Source organism: Hypanus sabinus, chromosome 15 (assembly GCF_030144855.1).
Source record: "Hypanus sabinus isolate sHypSab1 chromosome 15, sHypSab1.hap1, whole genome shotgun sequence".
Classification (NCBI taxonomy): domain Eukaryota; kingdom Metazoa; phylum Chordata; class Chondrichthyes; order Myliobatiformes; family Dasyatidae; genus Hypanus; species Hypanus sabinus.
Window position 1 is genome coordinate 34175394 of NC_082720.1, and position 24862 is coordinate 34200255.

General features: G+C 38.5%; 1 protein-coding gene across 1 annotated transcript in view; it reads left to right on the forward strand.

Annotated features, from left to right (window-relative positions):
• Positions 1-24862, forward strand: part of ubtd2 (ubiquitin domain containing 2) — a 72833-nt gene that overhangs the window by 27131 nt on the left and 20840 nt on the right. The window contains exon 2 of the mRNA XM_059990194.1: positions 22613-22849. Within this exon, the coding sequence (XP_059846177.1) occupies positions 22613-22849 (237 nt within the window). The remainder of the gene's footprint in view (positions 1-22612; positions 22850-24862) is intronic.

A 24862-nucleotide genomic window follows, 5' to 3' on the forward strand; every position in this document is an offset into this window, starting at 1 on the left:
GGCTTGTGTATCTTAATGACACTGAGCTACACCATGTACAGCTACTCAAGATGGACAGGTCAGACTTAAATATGTTCCACTGGAGAAGGAAATGGCAACCCACTCCAGTAATTTGTGAAGAAAACCTTGTGAATAGAAGTAACCAGAAATATATGAGAATGACACTGTAAGATGAGCCCTGCAGGTCTGAAAGTGACCAACATACTAATGCAGAAGAATGGAGGACAAGTATGAGTAGTACCAGAGCTAATGACGTGGTTGGATTAAAGCCAAAGGACATCCAACTGCTGATGTGCTTGGAAATGCAAAGAAGGTCCGATGTTGTAAAGGTAAATATACCATTGGAACCTGTAATGTAAGGTCAATGTATCAAGGTAAAGTAGATGTCAAAAACGAGATGGCAAGACTAAGCATTGACATATTGGGAAATAGCGAACTAAAGCAAAATAGCTCACTTAACATCAAACAATTACCAGATCTTCTACTGTGAACAGAAAACCTGCAGAAAGAATGGAGTGGCTTTAATTGTCAAAAATATCAAATCAGTGACTGGATACAATTCCACCTATACTTTGTGATCAGAGATGGAAGAGCTCTATACAGTCAGCTAAAACAAGACCAGGAGTAGATTGTGGCTCAGACCATGAGCTGCTTGTTGCATTGTCAGAATGAAACTGAAGAGCATCAGGAAAACCAACGTACCGGCAAAGTTTGATGTTGATGGCATCGCTCAGGAATATGCCATGGTGGGGAAGAACAGATTCAATGGATTAAACCTGGTAGAGCAAAAGCCAGAAGGATTATGGATAGAACTAAGGGGCATTATACAAGAGGTGGCAACATAAAATATTGTAACCAAAAAGAAGACCAGGAAAGCGAAATGGCTTTCTGCGGAGGCTCTACAAGAGGCTGAGCAGCAAAGAGAAGCGAAGGCCAATGGAGATTGGAATAAATACCTCCAACTGAATGCAAGGTTCAAGAAGATAATAGGAAAGCTAAGGAAGTGTAATGCAAAGAAGATGAAAAAGCCAACAGAATTGGAAAAAAATGATCTATTCAATAAGATTAGAGAAATCAAAGGAATATTTCATACAAAAATGAGTATAGTAAAATGCAAAGAAGGGAAGGACTTTACAGAAGCTGAAGACATTAAAAAGAGTTGGCAGGAATACACAGAAGAACTGTACAGGAAAGATCCCAACAGTGAAGACACCTGCAATGACTCACTCATCGATCTAGAGCCAGACTTTTTTTTTATATTGATTCTCATTTAATTCCATTTGTTGCTGATTGTAACTATGATTCCATTGCCATTTCTGACCATGCACCCTTGAAACTTTCTATCAAGTTATTGGCTACATCTTCTAATACTAGACAATGGAGGTACAATTCTGTCCTACTTCGGGATTTGGACTTTGTTAATTTTATTAAGGAACAGATTGATTTTTTTCTTTCCAAAAACTCTACAGAAGAAATTTCCTGCGGGTTACTATGGGAAGCTTTTAAAGCATATATCTGTAGACAAATTATTTCATTCTGTTGGATTGAAAAAAGAACTAATAATGAAATACTTAAGCTGATTGACAAGATATTAAAAAAATGATAAGAAATATTCTACTGCTCCTAGTAAGGAGCTTTATAAAAAGAGGGTTGAACTTCAAATGGAGCATAGTTTATTATTAACATCCTCAATTGAAAATCATTTAATTAAAACTAGGAGTCAATTTTAAATACACAGTGATAAATCTGGTAAATTATTGGCTAATCAATTGAAAACAGCTTTGGTTAAATGCCAGATTATTAAGTTTTGTAAACGAGATGGTACTGTGACGGTTAATCATAATGAGATAAATAAAGCTTTTCAAGAATTGTATATTTTATATCAGTCAGAATTTCCTGATGACCCTGCTGTAATGTATGAGGGAATTCCAGAGATGTATTTATATATGTTCTATTGACTAAAGCCTTTGACAGTGTGGACCATAATAAACTATGGCAACTCCTTAAAGAAGTGGGTGTACCTAGACATCTGATCTGCTTTATGAGAAATTTGTACAAAGATCAATAAGCAACAGTTACAACTGAACAAGGAGCAACAAACTGGTTCAAGATTGGGAAAGCGGTACGACAAGGCTGCATACTGTCGACCTACTTATTTAATCTGTGTGCTGAGCACATCATGGGGAATGCTGGTCTAGAGGTCTCAAATGTTGGAATCAAAATTGCCAGACATAATATTAACAACCTCAGATATGCAGATGATATTACTCTAATGGATGAAAGTGAGGAGGATCTGAGGACACTTCTAATCAAAGTGAAAGAAGAAAGTGCAAAAGCTGGCATGTTGCTCAATATTAAGAAAACCAAGATTATGTTGACCAGCCCTGCAAAGGAAGTGGAAGCAGTGACAGATTTTGTCTTCCTTGGCTCAATGATTTCTATAGATGGTAACTGCAGCCATGAAATTAAACAGCACTTACTTCTGTGGAGGGCAGCAATGGCAAATTTAGATAAAATACTGAAGAGCAGAGACATCATTGTCTATGAAGATCCATATAGTCAAATCTATGGTATTTCCAATTGTGATGTATGGCTGTGAGAGCTGGACTATTAGTAAGGCTGAATAGAAAAGAATCAATTTGGATGCTGGAGGAAAGTGTTAAGAGTTCATTAGACAGCAAGAAGATCCAAGTCAATACTTGAAGAAATACAGCTAGACTGCTCACTAGAAGGCTTGATTATGAGACAAAAGCTCAAATATTTTTGCCACATCATGAGAATTCAGGATTCCCTAGAGAAGTTCTGTGCTAGGTAAAACAGAGGTTAAAAGGAGGAGAGGACGACAGAGGGTATGATGGATAGATAATTTTACTCTGACAATGCATATGACCTTGGGGGATCTTAGAGAAGCAGTTTCCAACCAGAAGGTTCGTTGTGCAGGAATCCATAAGATCACGAAGAGTCAGACTCGACTTAATGACTGATCCAGAACTTTTTACCAAAAGCTATGACTTTAATCCCCACTCACTCCCCACACTAATCCTGTCTCCCTCACATGTTTGCTTTTCAAACGTTTCCCACCTCTTCCCTACCTTTGAGTGTCATGTTGCCTGGAGTGCATGCCATTGATGTCTTAAAATTTTAATTGCTCTTGATTAACTACATGCATACAACATAGTTGACACTAATGCTAATAAGGCACTATTGAGGAGTTGCCTTTTAAACTCTTTTTTCCATTGTCTTTTAGTCTTATCTAGGCATAGCTTTGAGTTAATTCCAGGCCTAGGTTTTGTGATGTACTACAACAACTTATTTTTTGAAAAGAGCATTTGATACCATAAATTGCCCCAGTGTGTATCTCTCAAAATCTAACACGCGTCTGTATAAAACAAAGATGATAACCAAATGTAGAGCATCTGAAAGGAGAAGGAATGTTAGAGGCACAAAAAAACATGTAGTACCATTTGAAACCATGAGACCAGAATTGAAATACATCTTGGGGATACTAAGACAGGGAGGTATGAAGTCATTAATGAACTTCAACATTAAAAATGAGACTTAAATTTGAGTAGTTGCCCTATTGGATGCCTTTGTAGGGTCATGGTGTGATGGGCATAGTGCAGGTTAATACAGAAGGATTTATTTTTATATTTTTGGAGAATCTTGTCTTGAAACTACAAACATGCAAGTCTCAGCAACAGATGTATTAAGCCAACCAGTGTTAGGCAAAGTTACAGAGGTGCAAATGATTGTTTAGTGATGGAATGAAAATGCAGCAAGGCTCATCATAAGATCAGATATGACAACACAGTTGCTCAGTTTCAAACAGTGCTAGAGAGAGATTGGGTTAGAGGCAGGGATTGCATGCTATCATGAATTTTTAGCATAACATTAAACTTGCAATCAATGTTATGGCCGGTCTTTGCCTTATTCTGGGATGACTAATGGGATAGCTTTGCTCTTGCAGTGTTACTTTAACATCAGCCAGAGGCAACTCCAAACCGTTAATTTAATCAGTCATAAAGTATGCCCAGGAAATCTTTATAGGTGTCTTTTAATCTTGCCAATATTTAATTTAAATACTTAAACTATGCATTTTCAAGTTACTGTCTAAATAATTTTACTGCGTGGAGAGGAGTTGTTTGGGAAGCAAAGTTAATGTTTCAGTCAACCAATTGCTGCTTGCAGACTGGTAGCTGTTACCCAATTGTATCTTGGAGTATCATCTACATTAGCTGTTTTAATTAGAAAATAATTATAAATGCACTTGTGCAGAAGTAAGTACTTAAACTTTACCGATGATATGTGATCATTAGAAAAACTGGTTCTATTTTTTTTCAAATCAGCTGGTGACATTAACTGATTATATTGCTGTAGTATAGATCTAGAAGTAAAGGGAACTGGCTTCCTGAAGTGAATTGGCATTATATCAATCCATTTTTAATGATGTGCATACCCAAGAGGTATATTTAAACCTTTTTTTTAGAAATGAGCATTTGAAGCATTATATTTAACTGATTTAATAGCTGCTTAAGATTTTATTTTTACGCAACTCATTGTGCAGAGGACCTAAAGGGTGTAAATTGATTTATTGCCTCATACTTGGATATAGTTTAAAATGTTTCCTCTATGATATATAATTGTCCTCTTAACAATTATTTCTTTCTCCATCAAGATAAACTTATCTAGTAGTTGGTGTCATTTTTCACTGTTGGAGCTTTCTCATCACTGTTCTATGCAGAACTTACAATACAATCAATTGTTCTTGTCATTTATTATCACATACGTATTTTGGCTTTATCTGCTCCCCTCACTCCAAAATGCTAGAAAGTCATGAAAGTATTATTTTGATATAGGAACCCACCTGCCTTGCACATGCCCACTTCTTGAAATTGAGATAAGATGAGGTTGGCTTGCAGGAAATAACCATACTGCGTTCAGGAGCTCTCCCTTCCCTGTTTTCTGCTGTTGCTACAACCTCCTTCAATCCTGCCAGGCGGTATATTCTCAATCTCCTCTCTTCCACCATTGAGATGTGAGGACTATGAATGTTAAAGATTTGTCTGTGTAAATTAAACAGTGAACTTCAGATTTTTCCAGTTAACTGCTATTTGCACTTATTTGAAGTTGCAGTTGTATTTATGCATTAATAACAGCAAGCAGTGTTTTTCCTCTCATTGCTATTTTGACAGCAAATTATAGATAATTATTTCTGGGGAATTAGCCTGTAACAGTGAAAGGACCGTAATTACTTCGGTGCACCGAGGCTGTGAGACAGGCAACTGGCTCAGGCTCCTGTTCGCATTTTCTGTTTCATCAACTCCTACTGGGTGTAGATGTTTGAGGACTCATTATTTAGCTTTAATGTGAATTTTCTCACACAATATATTGATGGATTCTCAACACCTGTGGAACTGCAATGAAATCTGAGTCATGCTGGAGGGCGAAGCAAACACTCATTTTGTGCATTTGCTGCTCGGTTGACGTGGAGAAGATGGTGAAACAGACGTGATTTGTATTGCATTAGTACAGATGAGTGAAACTGACAGTACTAATGTTATAAATCTGAGGGCTTAACATTTACCATAATACAGTCAATCTGAGCATCTTTGGCAGGGATAGGCTATTTAATCATTGTTCAGTGATGTTTTTTTTCTTGGGGGTGGTGGGGACATAAAAACCAAAAATAATTTAATGTGTTGCTTTGAACTAGCTGTTACCCTCAATGACTAACATCAATTGACTGGTAATTTCAGAAAATATGTTCAAAAGCCAATACCATTGCCTTGCAATTGTGTCATCTAAAGAAAATATAATGAAAAGAGAAATTTTTCTCGCCTGTCTCTCCAAAATTATACTCAAAAAAACCCTTAGTTTGGAAATGGATTGAAATTTACTTTGCTTAAAACTTATAGCACCAGGGGTTCCTGTGACATCATCATCCAGAATGGCAGCTTAAGTCAATAGCTCCTCCGGAAAAAACACATATTTTGCCCTGTTAATCTATCAAATAAGATCTTTTGAAATTATCTGAATTGATAAGGTGGGGGCAAGGATGGGGAAAAAGAATGGAGATTTTAAAAAAGCAAGACTGCGGAGCCTGTGGACGAGAGGGGTACAGCGAGCAGCTCTCCTACCCGAGCGTGTGGTAGCGAGGCTGACGACGGGCCTTGTTCTGGTGAAGCGGCAAATATGATAAAAATTCTGGAAAAGATACGGGAGGAGTTCCAAAAAGATATAAAACTGCAACTAAATTATATTAAGTCAGAGCTTGCCAAGGTCAATCAAAAATAGCGGTGGCAAAAACTCGAATTGAGAAAGTGGAAGATCATGTGGAAGATACTAAGTAAGATGATAAAAATATTAAAACAGCAAGAAAGTAAACTGCTTGACCAGGAGGGAAGATCACGGTGGAAAAATATCAGGATATACAATGTTACCAAAGGAGCAGAGGGTTTGCCTATGATGGAGTTTGCTGCGGGACATGCTAGAGATTCCTTCGACTATGGAGCTTGAAATTGAGAGGGCGCATCATGCGCTCACCCTGCGGCCTGTTGGAAACAGAGAAGATAAGCCACTCTCAATAGTAATTAGATTCCTTCAATGCAATAGCAAGGCAGAGGTTCTACGAAGGGCTTGGGGTAAGAAGAGGGTGTTTTTCGACGGTAAGTTAATATATTTCAATCAAGATTTTCCCTCGGTTGTCCTAAAGAGACGTAAATAATACTCTGAAGTAAAGCGAATATTAAAGCAAGGAAAGATTAAATTTCAAACTCCGTACCCTGCTAAACTGCGGATATTTTATGAAGATGGGATCCAACTGTTTGTGACAGTGGAAGAGGCAACTACAGGCACGAAGGACAGAGGGTTGCCCATCAGCAGGATCAAACCGAGGGAAAGTCTGGTTTGAGCAGTTATCCCGCTCTGCTTGGGAAATACTGAGAGAACCGAGAAAGTAGGGAACGGGAGGAGAGTGAGAGAAGTATATCAGCAAGAGACTGGGAATTTTCTGAAGACAACCTTCACTCCCTCCAGAAGAACCATAAGGTTTGGCTAACTTTAAAAGTGTTGAGAAGCTAAACAGAAGCAAAAATAGACAGTGATATACCTATCTCGAGAAATACTTACTATAATGTGGATTTTATATTAATTTTATTCATTCATTCACTCCTTTTTCCCCACCTAAATGAGAATATATGTAGGAGGAATACACGGAGATATTTTCTATGTAACGGATATAGTTTTGTTCACTTACTTTTATGGGTACTGCAATGGGGGCCTTCAGCTCACAGGTAGGAGGGACTATTCCCCCACAGCTAGATGATTCCTCTCGCTTAACCCAGGGTAATCTACTAGAGACCTCAGCCTTGGAATCACACCTTTGTTGCTTTTTTTTTTATTATTCACATTTCTTGGTTCTTTATTGTTCAGGGAGTAGATCGATTAAGCTTTATTGTGCTAATTTCAATGATATCGACAGATAAAACGCATGGCTCAGGACAAAGTAAAATTAGTTTATTTTAATGTAAATGGACTATTAAATCCAATCAAACGTAGTAGAATTCTATCGAAAATGAAGAAACAAGCCCATGTAGTATATTTACAGGAAATTCACTTGTGATAATGACCATGGAAAACTAAAGAGAATGGACTTCACTAATTTGTTTTTCTCCTCCTATAAATCAGGACATAGGTGAGGAGTTGCTATTCTTACCTCAAACAAGCTAAATTTTGAAAAAGTATTCGAAATAGGAGATAAGGAGGGCAGATGCATTCTGGTAAGGGGGAATATAGACGGCAATTCAGTTACTCTATTGAATATTTTCACACCCCCAGGAAGTATATGATTTCTTTCAGAAAATTACTAATATGGCAATGGAAACAGAAGGACTGCTGATATGTGTGGGAGAATTAAATTTACAATTACAGGCAGTCCCCAGGTTACGTACGAGTTCCATGCGAGTCCGTCTTTAAGTCGGATTTGTACGTAAGTTGGAACAAGTACATCCGGTATTATTTAGCGTCAGTTAGTCAAATGTTTGTCTTAGTATATAGTCTATATTTTACCTTTCTATGCATATAAAACACTTAAGAAAAGTACGAATTCCAATAATTAAACCACTACATTGCTTAGTAATAATTGTAGCTTTCATTGGGGCAGGGCCTTTCACGTGCTTCATTATTCTCACTTTATCCTTTAAAATTGTTCCGATCATTGATCGACTGTAGCCTAAAGCTTTTCCAATGACTCATGGTGTTTCAACTGTTTCCAAGCGCTTTATTTTCAATTGCAATCGCTTCCCATCAACGGAACAGAAACACTGCGGACAGCGGGCCCCGACCTCCGCCAGGTCCTAAGAACCACAGCATTTAATTCCCTTGGACCGAAAGTCCATCGCACTGAGATAGGTTAAATAGGACAAGTGGGGGTGTGCTGGGTTTGGGTATTGTATTTGATCCTCCACAATATTTAGTTTAAACTGGATGTGGCAGTGTATTTTTACGAGGTCGAGTTGCGCGCTTGACATCAACCCAGCACGGGAGCAGTCTGTCACTGGATCGAACTCGGGAAACTCCGTTCTCCAGCCCAGCGCTGATCTCACTGTGTGACCAGCCAACTGGAATGGTGGGTGGGGTCAGGGTGAATCTTGCTAAGAAAAATTTGTCAGATACAAAGTTACACACTTAACATAGTGTCAACGGCAATGACTTAAAATGGCGGACGGCAACCTTCCTCCGTTCGTAAGTACGAGTTGTCTGTAAGTCGGACGTTCGTAACTCAGGGACTACCTGTACAACCAAAGTTAGAAAATAGAAAAATAGAAAAACCTATGAAGCAAAATCCTTACATAGGAAAATTAAAGAACTTTTTGAGGATGTTGGTCTAATTGATATATGGAGGGACCTTTTCCCCCAACAGAAGGAATTACACTGATTATTCTGCCCCCCCCCCCCCCCCATTCTGTATATACAAGAATAGACAACTTCATAACATTTAGGTAAGACAAAAACAAAATAAACACCTGTGGAATTGGGACAATACATGTAAGTGACCATGCACGTATATATTTATCTGTTGATTTTGACCTACAACCAAAGACTACTATTTGGAAACTAAATTCAAGTCTACTCAATGATCCTTATTTTAAGGAACAAATTAAAAAAGAAATTGGTCTTTACTTAGAATTCAATGATAATGGAGAGGTTTCACCTCCCATTCAACGGGATACTCTGAAGGCTGTCTTAAGAAGGAAAATTATAGCGATATCTCGATATAAGAAAAAAATAAGGAATAAAACATTAGAGGATTTACAAAATAGGCTGAAAGAACTAGAAAAAACACAAATTGAATTTGGCACAGGATACATTAGAGGAAATTTTAAAAATTAGGAATGAAATTAATAGTTTGGCTATGCAAGAAATCAGGAAAAAAATTAATCTTTCTGAAACAGAGACTTTATGAAAGTGGATCTAAGTCTATGAAAATACTGGCATGGAAACTGGAAAAAAAAATAGCAGAAAATACAATTCATAGAATTAGGAATCCAAGAAAAAAAATGATAAAAATTAAGCTCAGTGAAATTCAAGAAGCTTTTGAAGTGTTTTACAAAACCCTATATTCCAAAGTTCCAGGGGGAAGCATAACCCAAATTGACAACTTCCTGAATTCTCTAGAGTTACCCACTTTAAGCAAAGAACAAAATAGAATGATGACTGCTGACATAACTGAAGTTGAACTAAAAGCTGCAATTAGTAGGCTTAAATTACCAGGATCAGGATCAGATGGGTATATGGCATCACCAGGATCAGATGGGTATATGGCAGAGCGGTACAAAGAATTTGAAAATAAGTTAATTCTAGTCTTACTCCCCACTCTGAACTGGGCCCTAAAAAAGGCACAAATGCCACCCAGCTGGAAGGAAGCAATAATCTCAGCTATACCGAAAGAAGGCAAGGATAAAATGGAATGTGGGTCATTTAGACCAATATCTGTTCTTAATGTAGATTATTAGATTATTTACCTCCGTCCTGGCCAAACGATTAGTAGAGTTTCTACCCATACTGATACATATCAATCAGGCAGGTTTTATACAACAATGCCAAACACAAGACAATATACAAAGGGCACTTCACATTATGGATCATATACAAAAAATATCAAAACAATAGTGATAAGCGTGGATGCTGAAATGCATTTTTACATAGGTTTGGTTTCCATGACACAATTATTAACACTATACAGCCACTATATGACAACCCTACTGCTAGGATTAAAATCAATGGATACTTATCAACTAGTCTTATCTTAGAAAGGGGCAAGAGACAGGGTTGTGCATGATCACTGCTATTCTTCACGTTATATCTGGAACCATTAGCTCAATACATCAGACAAAATGAAGATATCGGGAATTACTATTAAAGGGACAGAGCATAAATTGGCTTGTTATGCGGATGACATTTTGATCTTTCAAGGGCAACCAACATACTCTACCTAACTTGATGCAATCCTTTGAACAATATGGTCAATTATCAGGATACAAGCTCAACATAGATAAAACCCAATTACTTTCATATAACCATAGCCCACCAAGAGAAATTGAAAGTAGATATCCCTGGGCATGGCAAACAGAGTCTTTCAGATATTTGGGCATTATTCCAAAAGACCTGGCAAAATTATCAGAATGTAATTATCAGCCTATATATATAAAAAAAATTAAGGAAGATATAACAAGATGGAACCTAATACTTTTTTTTTAAGTTTCAGTTCAAGGATTGAACCTATTAAAATGAATATACTGCCCAGACTGTTATATCGCTTTCAAACCCTGCCAATAGAGATTAATCAAAATCAATTCAACGAATGGAACAGAATGTTATCAAGATATATTTTGCAAGGTAAAAGGCCTAGAGTTCATCTCAAAACTTTGCAATTAGTCAAGGAAAAGGGGGGATGGGGCCTACCTTCTCGGGGGGATGGGGCCTACCTTCTCTTGGGGATTATTATTTTGCAGCACAGTTGAGACCAGTGATATGTTGGTGCAACCCATCATATGACGCTCAATGGAAAAACATGGAGGAGCAGGTACTTCCCATCCCCATACAGGCAATTTTGGCTGATAACAACCTACAAAGGTACATAAATACTATTGATAACCCATGGGTGAAATGGACTATTAAAATATGGAAAACTATTATAAAAGAATATAAACTAGAGGGAGATATTGCATTTCTTAAATGGTGTGCATATGATTCAGATTTTACGGTAAATAAACTGGACGCTAGTTTTAAGGACTGGACAGCTAAAAGAATAACAGTTCTTTGCAATATAATGAAAGAAGGAACACTGGTCAGTTTTGAAATGCTTAAAGAGAAACACATATTAGAAAAACTAGATTTTTATCAGTATTTACAGATGTGACAATATGTTAATAAGACGCTTAAAAATGTAACCAAGGCAAGTACATGCTTGATAGAGCTATTTAGAAAAGCATATAATTCAGATAATGGTAGTAGAATCATTTCAAGTATATATATGGGGTTGTCAAATCTTAAAACACATTCGACTTCATACATTAAGACAAAATGGGAGAAGGAAGGAGGGATAATTATATCTGAGGAAGAATGGACAATAGTATGGAGGTATTAATGGAAGTGTACCAGTTCACAGAAATGGAGGGATTTCCAATGGATAAGATATTTTATTACACCCTCTCAGAAATCCCATTATGATAGTTATCTCCCTGTTTGCTGGAGAAATTGTGGAAATCAAAATGCAAACCATTATCATATTTTCTGAGAATGCCCCGTTATCAAAGACTATTGGAGTGGGATACACAGTACCCTACAAGACATTTTTAAATGTGAAATACCCTTAGAAAGTAAGACCATATATTTTGGGCATATACCTCAAGAATGGTTGAAAAGAGATAAATATTTAATGAATATACTGTTGGCTGGTAAAAAGACTCTTATTAGGAAATGGTTATCACAGGAGAGCCCAACCTTAAGTGCATGGATGAAAATTACAATGGACATTTACAAAATGGAGACAATAACAGCATCTGTTAATCATAAGTTGGAACAATTTGATTCATACTGGGGAAAACAGTTTAACTGCATAGCACCTCATAGGCCTGATTTTATTCTCATAAATCAATGAATATGTTGTTAAAAAAAAGATCACTCCCTACTTGTAAATATTTTTCTCCTTTCGCTTGTTCTTTCTTTCCTTTCTTTTTTATAAGTCTATACCTCAGATAAATATTATGTGGAAATTTGTGGCATATGACTATGATATATATGTACAATATCTGAAATACATCTTATAGAAAATTTTGATGAACTTCAAAAAAAATTACAAAAAAAACTTGTAGCGGCATTTGTTTTATGTAGTAGAAATTAATGATTTATAAAAAAAAATAAAATAAATATTGATCAGAATGGTTTTCATGGGGTAATGGGTTACCTTATCTGACATGAGGAAAAATGTCATGTACAGGTATGTAACTTTTCACTACCTTCAACCTCTGAGTGGAGGCAAGTGCATCAGGGTCAATGCCTTGGAAGCAGTTCATTGCAAAAGTTCTCCTCAGGAACTAGAATCTAATTACAGTGACCAGTAATACCCCTTGCCCTTGGGGGGGGGGGGGGGGGGATATCATGCATTACTTTCCACATTTAGGTTTGAAGCTATTAACAAATTTGAATTGGGTTAGTTTTTTAATTTCCAATATTTGACAGATAAATGACAAAAAAACAAAGTTTATGCATAACTGTAAAATGCAGTAATAGATCGCTGTACACAGCTGCTCCTGCCAGCACAAATGTACTCACATGAAATTAGGAACATAATCAAATCCCATTTGCCATAAACATGGTTGAGAGTGGGGAAAAGTAGACTGTTGAAACTGCCAAATTCAAGTTCTTTGTTGTAATTGGCAATTCTCATACTAAAATGCTGTTTTGTGGGGGGGGGGGGGGGGGGCGGTGGAAGTTAGTTAAACATTTTATCATACTAAACAGAGAAGAGGGTTTGGGAAGGAGAGAATATTGTATGACATACTGAAAACTGCATTTTAGCAGGTAGCAATCAATTTTACCGACTTGGAATAGCAAATGAAACAGTTTTAAATCAGCTTTTAGAACTGGGTGAAATGTTATTTTAGTTGTATATATAACCTAGAGGCACGAGAACTACAAATACTGAAACCTGGAGCAAAAATTAAACTTGTGGAGAAATTATGGATGCAAAGAGGTCAATATTTCAGGTTGAGACACCACATTAGGACTGAGAGCATTGACAGGGATGGCCATTATAGGAGTGGAAAGGAGACTGAGGGAGAAGCTGGAAGGTGTTTAGGATGATGGATAGAGTCTGGTGGAATAGGAATAATGTTGATATAGATAGAAGCTGGTTTCAGATGAGTGAAAAGTAATGGGTGGGGGAAGGGAGGAGTGAGGCAGATGCTGATGTGTGATAAGTGGAACCAGATGAGGGAGGGAGAGATAATAGGCAAATGGACCTTGATAGGGGAAGGTGATGAGTCAAGGTAACATGAGGTAGGGATGAAAAAAGTGAACAAACAGACACTTGGGGTGGATTAGTGGGGAAGGAAACACTGGGAGTATTGGTAACTTAATGAGTTAAATAAGTGGCACACAGAAGCATAATGGCTTCTATTTATTGATTTGAGAACTGCTTGCTCAAAAGTGGAAAGCTTTCAGTCAATTGAATTGACATTGGATTTTAGCAGAGTGTTAGTGACATTTGAGATTAGAAAAATTATGCAGTCACTAATAATTTTCCTTTAATTATCTGAAGAATGTCATTGAGTAGCTTGATGTAGACTAATTTCCTTTCATTTTATAAATACCCAAACTTATTATAGGCTAATTCTTTGAACTTGTTATTAATATCTCCATTTTCCTTACCTTTCCAGATGGAATTCTTACACCTACTAGAGGCATTTAGGCAGATGTTTAAATAAACAAGATTTAGTGCAAGCAAATGTGATTAGTGTGAATAGGCAGAAAAGTCAGGGTGAACATAGTGGAATGAAAGGGGTATGACTCTAACTCAATAAATATTTTGTCAAAATGGTACTTATTTGTTGTAAGGTGCTTTGGAATATCCTGAAGTCAATGGGACTAAATATTCTCTCTTCATGAGACGTCTTTCACCAGCATTGCCTGTTTTCAAATGTTGATGTGAATCACCACTTTTTTTTGTCCTGTTATCTATGTTCTCGGGATAGTCAAATTCAGAATCATGTTTAGCTTTATAGTTCATTGTTTTTTTAAATCTATTTTATAGAAGTATGGGAATAACTTTCTGCAATATTTCTGTTTTTGTTTTTATGTAAGAAAAGTTTTAATTGAAGTCGAGTGAGTTTTGAATCAATTTTTCTTATTATTCTACACTTATCAATAGATGAGCAAATATGTTTGATATTTCCTCCTGTCTGAAAGCAAACTTAAAATCTCCTTTGCGTGGTAATGGATCATGAGATTAATTGTAACTTAATAATACTGTGTTGATCACAATCATTTTAAAGTGATTCATAGTCAGTTTGTTATGGCACTTTAAATGGATCATGAAGTTCTAAAAAGTTCTCGGAATCTTATATAAGAAAATTTAATCAGATGATGTCTGACGAATGTATTATTTGATGAAGTAACTCGCAGATAAGAGGAACCAGTGGATGTGGTACATTTAGATTTTCTAAAGACTGGATAAGTTCTCAGAAAGTCAGCAAAATTAAAATCCGCATGATTGTGAGTAATAAATTTGAGAATTAAGAATTGCTTATCTGAAAAAAAGCAGAGAATAGTGTTAAATTAGTGTTGTACTGCCAACTTATGATAAGTGGAAAACCACAAGGATTGATGCTTGGGTACCAGCTTTTTGTGGTCTATATCAATGGAGGAACTACCAAATTACTTATTTTCAGCTGGGCTTGTGAGTGAGAAGGATGTAAAAGATTCCAAGAACATTTGGACAAGTTGTGTAAATGGGTTTAAAATGTGGTCGATTAAGCAGCAAAGTGTGAAGTTACTCAGTTTAGCGTACAAAACACAAAACCAGAGTTTTTCTTTAGAAAGGTGAGAGAATGGATAGTGTTGTTTGAAATGACCTAGGTGTAATACCGCACAAATAAAAAAGTAATCTTGCTTAAAATATTAAAGAAATGTGTCATCTTTAACTTTATACCTTTTGGAAATCAGGTCATCTTTTACTCGCTTAGCTATTCACAGTAACAGAAATTTTGACTGGGGTGCCCAAACTTTTGCATGCCACTGTATGTATATTAAATAGATTTAAAAAGTTCAAAAACAGAAATAATTTTTTTTTTAATAAGTGAGGTAGTGATAGTGTTCGCGTGTTCAATGTCCATTTCGGAATTGTATGGAAGAGAAGGAGAAGAAGCTGTTCCTGAATTGCTGAGTACCAATGAGAAGAGGGCATGTCCTGGGTGATGGGGGTCCTTAATACTCGATGTTGTCTTTCTGCAGCAATGTTCTTTGAAGATGTCTTTGATACCGCAGAGGCTAGTATTCAAGATGGAGCTGATTAATTTTATAACTTTCTGTAGCTTACGGTATTATGCAGTAGTCTCCCCATACCAGACAGGGATGCAACATGTGAGAATACAGATTTCCCCCGCTATCCGAAAGTAGAGCATTCCTATGAAACTTCTTGTAAGCCAAAATGGCGTAAAGCGAAGAAGCATTTACTATTAATTTATATGGGAAAAATTTTTGAGCATTCCCAGATCCAAAAATGACCTTTGTACACCCATCAATCCACTTAAGCAATAGACTTTCCATGTTATCCATTACTGGATGCCGACTAAAAGAAACCACTTTGCTACTAGCAGAACCAATAGTAACATCGGCAGCTTTCAAGATTCTTTCTTTCTGCGTGTAAATAGTACAAATGGTAGACGCAGGCAAGTTCAACGCATGCGCAATGTCTTTATTTCGTTCACCACAATCAAAACTCTTAATCACATCCACTTTTACGCTAAGCGTATCACCCTTATGAGCTCTCTTAGGCTTTTCTGATACCTTAGGACACATCTTGCTGACGGATGAACAAAATAAATCGAGATAAAGCACAGATGCTCACAGACACAGTTCAAAGCTATGGCGGCTTGATGCTAAGATGCTGAGTGTAGTTCCTGGGGAAAGGGCTAGGCGGCGCCACTCTCGCTACTCGGGGTACACACTGCCTCTATAACGGCTCGCTGCAAAACAAACGGCGAATGCTATTTTCGTTTTTTTGCAGTTTTTCGTAAAAGTGAAAATCCTCTTCAGATTTTTTTCGGTTAGCGAAAACAAGTACTGATGTAGGTCTTTCATAAAAGCAAAGTGGCGTAAAGTGAACTTTCGAAAAGCAAGGGATACCTGTATGCTCCATGGTACATCTACAGAAGTTTTGAGTGTTTTAGTTGACAAACCAAATCTCTTCAAACTCCTAATGAAATATAGCTGCTGTCTTGCCTTCTTTATAACTGCATCAGTATGGTGGGACTAGGTTAGATCCTCCGAGATCTTAACACTTAGGAACGTAAAGTTGCTCTCTCTTTCTCTCTCTCCACTTCTGGTCCCTCTATAAGGATTGGTTTGTGTTCCCTTGTCTTAAAGTCCAAAATCAGTTCTTTCATTTCACTGACATTTAGTGTAAGGTTGTTGCTGTAACACCATTCAACTAGATGGTATATGTAGCTCCTGTACACCCTGTATCTCCAGGATGGAATTTGACCTATTTCTAGTCACACGGTCATGGGCATAGAGCAAATTTAGCAGTGGACTAAGCACACACCTTTGGGGTGCGCCAGTGTTGATCATCGGTGAAGATGAGATATTATCACCAATCCTCACAGATTGGTCTTCCGGTTAGGAAGTCGAGGATCCAAATGCAGAGGGAGTTACAGAGACCCAGGTTCATTAGCTTACCAAAATTGGCAGGTGTTTGCATTGTCCAGGGAATCTAAGACCATGTAAAGAACCACTGAGATGGTGTCTGCCATAGACCTGTTGTGACAATAGGCAAATTGTAGCGGGTCCAGGTTCTTTCTGAGACAGGAGTTCATTCTAGCCATGACCAACCTTTCAAAGCATTTCATCATTGAAGATATGAGTGCTACAGGGCAATAATCATTAAGGTAGCTCACACTACTCTTCTTAGGCAATAGTATAATTGTTGCCTTTTTGAAACAGGTGGGAACTTCCACCCATTGCAGTGAGAGGTTGAAAACGTCCTTGAATACTCCTGCCAGTTGGTTAGCACAAGTTTTCAGAGCCTTGCCAGGTACTCCATTGGAGCCTGCTGCCTTGTGAGGGTTCGGCTAACATCGGCATCCAAGACAGATTATTTGCTGACAGTCACTGGCTGTAGCAGGTGTAGATCTTTACTTCTGGAGTTATATTCTTCCCTTCAAATCAGACATAGAATGTGTTGAGGTCATCTGGTAGTGAAGCATCACTACCATTCAAGCTATTAAGTTTTGCTTTGTAAGAAGCAATGTCTTGCAAACCCTGCCAGAGTTGACGTGCATCCATGTTGCTTAGAGTTGTCTCTTCACTCTTGAAATAGCCCTTTTCAAGTCATGCCTGGTTTTCTTCTGCAGACCTGAGTCACCAGACATAATTGCCACAGACATCGCCCTCAGCAGGCAGTGTACTTCCTGGTTCATCCACAGCTTTTGGTTTGGGAATGTACAGCAAGTTCTCGTAGACACACACTCATCCACACAGGTTTTAAAGAAATCGGTAACAACTGTGGCATACTCATCCAGATTTGTATAGGCTGTAGTCCAGTCCACCGATCTCACAGGCATTTGTAGGAAAAAAATACAATAGAACTTTATGAAAAGCTTTACATAAAGACTGACAACAATCAATGTACAAAAGACAAACTATGCAAATAAAATAAAAATGAGAAAACCTGCGGATGCTGGAAATCCAAACAACACACACAAAATGCTAGAGGAACTCAGCATTCATGAGTTGTAGAGTGTCTTGGAAAGCTATAGAATCTGCTTAGAATAGTGGTGAATGAAATTATTCACACTGGTTCAGGAGCCTGATAGTTGTAGGGTAATAACTGTTCCTGAACCTGGTGATGTGGGACCTAAGGCTTCTGAAACCAGTGGTGGTAGTGAGGAGAGGGCCTAAGTAGTGTCTCAGTGAGACTGCACTTGAAATGTTGTATATAGTTTTCATCTCCTTATTTTAAAAAAAGTGTACATTTCTGCAAGAATTCATAAGTAGATCTCATTTAAGCTTACAAAATTCTGAAGGGACACTACAGAATAAGGAATAGACACATTAGGATTGTGATGAGAAATTTCTCCACTCGAGACATTTGTGAATCTTTGGGCTTTTTACCTTTTCCACAACGTCAAGTTCACTCAAAACAGATTAGTGGTGCTAATGGAATCTAAGGCTGTCATTATTGAAGATGGATTTGTAATAATGAAAGCATCTACAGTAAGTGTTTGTGGGTACTGTTTGACCACTAAGCAGGAAGCAAGAACCAGCTTATATTTTCTCTTTATTTCCCAGGTCCAATCTCATTTCATCCTGTTAATTCTCTTATTATCCTGAAAACAGTTTACATATTGCCAAAGGCCGATGTTAAACAAGCACTCAATGTATTAAGTGCTGCCATTAGCAAACAGGTAACAGCCTGCCCTGATGCCATTTAAATCATGGCCAGGGAATTCGTTCAAGCTTACTTGAAGAAATCTCTGCCTAATTTTCATCAGCATATCACCTGCAGTACCATGAGTCTCAACACTTTACCACTGTTGTACCGCCATAAGGGATGCCTACCATTTCACTCCTAGAACACATTTTGGGAAATCTGATCATCTGGCTGACAACCTCCTACCTGCATACAGGCAAAGGCTAAAGAGCAGAAGAGCAAACTGGAGGTCCATGACCAGGTTTTCATCAGGATCAGAGGAGAAGAGGGTCAACAACTCAGGTTATCATTTTGGAGGATCAGTCCTGGTCCACCATCTAAGTACAATTACAAAGAAAGCACGGCAGCGCCTCTACTTTCTCAGAAGATTGCGAAGATGTGGCATGTCATGTAAAACTTTGACAAACTTCCATAGATGTGTGGTGGAGAGCGCTGTATGTTAATGGATTGCATTACAGCCTGGTATGGAAACACTAATGCCCTTGAATGGAAAAGCCTACAAAAAGTAGTGGATACAACCAGTCCATCTCAGCTAAATTCTTTCCCACCACTGAGCACATCTATATGGAGAGTTGTCACCAGAAAGAAGCATCTATCATCAAGGACGCCCACCAACGTGAGAGAATCTGAGGCAATACACGCAAAATGCTGGAGAAACTCAGCAGGTCAAGCATAATCAATGGAAAGGAATAAACAGTCAACTTTTTAGGCTCTTTATCAGGACCCTCACCATCCAGGCATGCTCTCGTTGCCCTTCTGCCATCAGATAGGAGGTACAGGAGTCTCAGGACTCTCACTCACCTGGAACAGTTATTATCCCTCAATCATCAGGCTCTTGAATCAGAGGGAGTAACTTAAATTTTCTTACCCGAACACTGAACTGTTCCCACAACCTATGAACTCACCTTCAAGAATTCTTCATCTCATGTTTTTGGTATTGATTGCTTGCTTACTTGTTATTGTTATTGTTTTGTTCCTTTTTGTAGTTGCACTATTTGCTGTCTTTTGCACATTGGTTGTTTGTACTAGTGTGTGGCTTTTTATTGATTCTATTGTTTATTTACTATAAATACCTGCAACAAAATGAAACTTAGGTTTATATATGGTGGCATATATGTACTCCGATAAATAACTTACTTTGAACTTTATTAATTAATGTCGATTGGAACAGCAGTATGAAGTTGCAAAATCCTTGGGTATTGGAATGATGTTTGTATTTATGCTGTTGTTAGTCATCCAGTTAACACAATGTGAATGAAATCGATTTTACAGTTTTTGGACTGATGCCTGTTGCTTCATACTGGGGAAAGGCACAAGCAAGGAAACATAACTACAAAGTAAGAGGCCTGTCACTTAAAATTGAGGGACATTGTAATTTCTAATGAGAATTGAAATCTCAGAAATTCTCTTGCACTGAGGGTGATGGAGGACTGGTTATCAGATACACTCCGTGACTACAGGAGGTACCTAATAAAGTGGCCACTGAATGTGTTTGGTCTGCTGCTATAACCCATCCACTTCAAGGTTTGACATGTACACTCCTGTTCTGTACACTATTGTGGTAACACATCGAGGAAATCTGCAGATGCTTGAAGTTCAAGCAACACACACAAAATGCTGGTGGAATGCAGCAGACCAGGCAGCATCTATACGGAGAAGCACTGTCGACGTTTCGGGCTGAGACCCTTCGTCAGGACTAACTGAAAGGAAAGATAATAAGAGATTTGAAAGTAGTGGGGGGGAGGGGGAAATGCGAAATGATAGGAGAAGACCGGAGGGGGTGGGATGAAGCTAAGAGCTGGAAAGGTGATTGACGAAAGTGACACAGAGCTGGAGAAGGGAAAGGATCATGGGACTGGAGGCCTCAGGAGAAAGAAAGGGGGGGGAACACCAGAGGGAAATGGAGAACAGGCAAACAACAAAATATGTCAGGGTTGGGGGAAGGAGGTGTCGACCTGTAACTGTTACCTGCTCAGTTGAGGAAAAACACCAGAGACACGAAATTACCTCTGAAACGGTTTTTATTCAGAGAGGAGTTCGCAGCCCCACACACTTCGGGCGTAAGGTAGCCAACTCCCAATTTGTCGGTTTACAAAGGTCATACTTATACCCAAAAGCAGGGTACTACATTCACAAATATGGTTACCGATTCGAATTCATCAATTGATTGGCTATTGCATAGCTAAGCAGGTGAAATACTCACACTTTAACCTTTGCTAAATTCTAATACCTAAAATGAATACTGACGTACTTCAGGACACTTGAAATGGGTATCCTTAAAATATTTTGCCAAGCACATTGTCTTGTGGTTGTAGGTTCCCTTTTCCTTGTGGTCTCCACGTGTGGCCTGGCACCTTATTTTAGCTACCTCTCCTTACTTCCCCAATGACGTACCTCTCTCTCTTGTCCTATCTACATATTTTGCTACACTGGGATGGAGGGACATTAACGGAAGTTAGAGAAGTCAATGTTCATGCCATCAGGTTGGAGGCTACCCAGCTGGTATATAAGGTGTTGTTCCTCCAACCTGAGTGTGGCTTCATCTTGATAGTAGAGGAGGCCATGGATAGACATATCTGAATGGGAATGGGACGTGGAATTAAAACTTGTCGCCACTGGGAGATCCTGCTTTCTCTGGCGGATCGAGTGCAGGTGTTCAGCGAAATGGTCTCCCAGTCTGCGTCAGGTCTCACGAATATATAAACGACCACACCGGGAGCACCGGACACAGTATACCACACCAGCCGTCTCACAGGTGAAGTGTCGCCTCACCTGGAAGGACTGTCTGGGGCCCTGAATGGTGGTGAGGGAGGAAGTGTAAGGGCAGGTGTAGCACTTGTTCCACTTGCAAGGATAAGTGCCAGGAGGGAGATCGGTGGGAAGGTATGGGGGGAGCAAGTGGACAAGGGACCCTAACCCGTACCCTTACCCTTACCCGTACCCTTCAAATGTTCGAAGATCTAGAAATTGTATCTTAGAATATAGGACATAATACAGTGCAGGAACAGGCCCTTAGGCCAGCAATGTAATGCTGAAATTAAATTAATAATCAAATATCCAACGTAACTTGTTCCTTCTACCTAACATTGTCCATAGACTTCTGTTTCCTTCACACTGATGTGCCTAACTAACAGCTTCATGAATGCCTCTATTGTATGTGCCTCTACCACAATCCCAGGCAGTGCATTCCAGGCACCCGCCATACGGTGTTTTTTAAAAATATCTAAAAAGCTTGCTCTGTACATCTCCCTTGAACTTACCCCCTCACTTTAAATGCATGCCCTTTGGTATTAGACTTTTCAACCCTTGGGGACAGATGTTGGCTCCCTATCCATATCTATAACCTAATCAGATCTCCCCTCAACTTTGCTGCACCAGAGAAAACAATCCAAGTTTGTCCAAACACCTTACAGTGCAAGCCCTCAAATCTTGTTAGACCTCTTCTTCACCCTCTACATCCTTGTAATGGGGAAACCAGAACTGTACTCCAGATGTGGTCTATTTTAACTGCAACATAACTTCCCAACTTCTGAACTCAGTTCCTTGATTAATAAAGGTAAGTGTGCCATATGTTGCCTTTACCACTCTATCAACCTGCCTAACACTTTCAGGGAGCAATGGACTTGGACCCCATGATTCTTCTGGACATCAACACTGTTGAGATCAAGCCACTAACAGTGTACTGTCCCTTTGCATTTGATCTCCCAAAGTGCAACATTCACATTCGGGCAGGTTAAACTACATTTTTTCAGTTGATATCTGCAACGGATCTATATCCTGCTGTATCGTTTGCCAGTCTTCAAGGCTAATCTTGTATGTTTCTTTTGAAATGTATTATATTACTTTGCATGTCAATTGTATGAAGTATTGGCTGATTTTTTTTTTGCATTTTTGTTGTAGTGGCTTTGGGTCGCAATCAGCCGCTAAAAAAAGAGAAGCCAAAATGGAAAAGTGATTATCCAATGACAGATGGACAGCTGCGTAGTAAGAGAGATGAATTTTGGGACACAGCACCTGCTTTTGAAGGTCGGAAGGAGATATGGGATGCCCTCAAGGCTGCAGCACATGCTTTTGAAAGCAATGATCATGAACTTGCTCAGGCAATCATTGATGGTGCAAGTATAATGCTACCACATGGTAGGTTCTCAGTATTCTCAGTGTTACTAATATGGTTATGAAAGTCATTGTACATGTTAGCTGATGAAAAATCCTAGCCTTTCCTTATGAAAGAATTGAATAATATGGTGTCATATATCACTTCTAAAAATAATTGCATTAGTATTAATTGAGGTTCAAATGGCACTTCAAAATTAGAAATGTTTTTTCAGAAATGTAGCAGCAGTTTATATATTCTTGAAAATCATTTACACTGTGCACAGCACCAATAGTTTTGGTGTCACTTGCAAAGTTGCTAATCCACCCATCTACATTTTCATCCAAATCATTGATATATATTTTGCAAACGAAAGAGGTCCCAGCATAGATACTTGAGGAATACCACTGGTCACGAGGACCTAGCCAGAATAATAACCTTCCACCTCCTTCTCACTGAATTCCATAAGTAAGCTAGCTCTGAATCTATACCTGCAGTTCACTCTGGATCCCATGTATCTTTATCTTCTGAATCAACCTACTTTGAGAGATCTTATCCAAAACCTTTCTAAAGTCTGTGTAGATAACATCCACTATGTTACCCTAATCAAATTAGGCATAACCTGCCCTGCACAGAGTTATGCCAACTGTACCTGCACTGAATCATGGCTGAAAGAAAATTATAGCTGGGAGCTTAATGTCCAAGAATACTCCACATTGTATTAAAAGGACAGGCAGGAAGGCAGAGGGGGCGGTGTTCCTCTCTTGATTAAAAAAAATGAAATCAAATCATTAGAAAGAGGTGACATGGGATTGGAAGATGTTGAATCATTGTGGACAGAGCTAAATAACTGCAAGGGTAAAAAGACCCTGATGGGAGTTGTATACAGACCGCCAAACAGGTACTTGGAGACACATGATAAAATAGGCTTGAGTCAGCATGTTTTCCTCAAGGGAAAATCTTGCCTAACACATCTGTTGGAATTCTTTGAAGAAATTACAAACAGATAGACAAAGGAGAATCGGTTGATGGATTTTCAGAAGGCCTCTGACAAAGTTCCACACATAAGGCTGCTTACCAAGTTAAAAGCCTTTGGTAATACAGGAAAGATTCTCGCATGGATAAAGCAAGGCTGATTGGCCAAGAGTGGGAATAAAGAGAGCCTTTCTGACTGGCTGCCAGCGACTGCTGGTATTCCTCAGGATTCAGTGTTGGGACCGATTCTTTTTGCGTTATATGGAATTGATGGGTTTGTTACAAGGTTTACAGACAGTATGAAGATAGATGGAGGGATAGATAGTTTTGAGGAAGTAGAGAGGCTATAGAAGGACTTGGATTAGGAGAATAAGAAAAGAAATGGAGATAAAAGACAAAAAAAAAGGTGCAAAGGGACTTGGTCCTTGTACAGGATTCCCTAAAGGTTACTTTGCAGGTTGAGTCTGATGTGAGGAATGTTCATATTCATTTTGAGAGGACTAGTACAAGGGTGTAATGTTGAGACTTTATAAAACACTGGCAAGGCCTCACTTGGAGTATTGTGAGCAATTTCGAACTCTTAGAAAAGAGTGCTGAAACTGAAAAGAGTTCAAAGGAGGTTCACAAAAACGATTCCAGGATTGAATGGCTTGTCAAATGAAGTGTTTGATGGCTCTGGGCCTGTATTCACTAGAATTCAGAATGGGGGGTAACCTCATTGAAACCTATCAAATGGTGAAAGGCCTTGAAAGAGTGGATGTGAACGGAATGTTTCTCATAATGGAAGAGTCTTAAGACCAGAGGACACAGCCTTAGAACAGAGGAGCGTCCTTTTAGAACAAATTGAGGAATTTCTTTAGTCAGAGAGTTGTGTATCTGTGGAATTCTTTGCCACAGCAGCTGTGGAGGCCAAGTCTTTATGTATATTAAGGCAGAGGTTAAAAGATTCTTGATTGGTCAGGGCATGAAGGGATACAAGGAAAAGGCAGGAGATTGGGGTTTAATGAAAACTAAATCAGCCATGATGAAGTAGCAGAGTAGACTCTGGGCCAAATGCCTAATTCTGCTTTTGTATCTTGTGG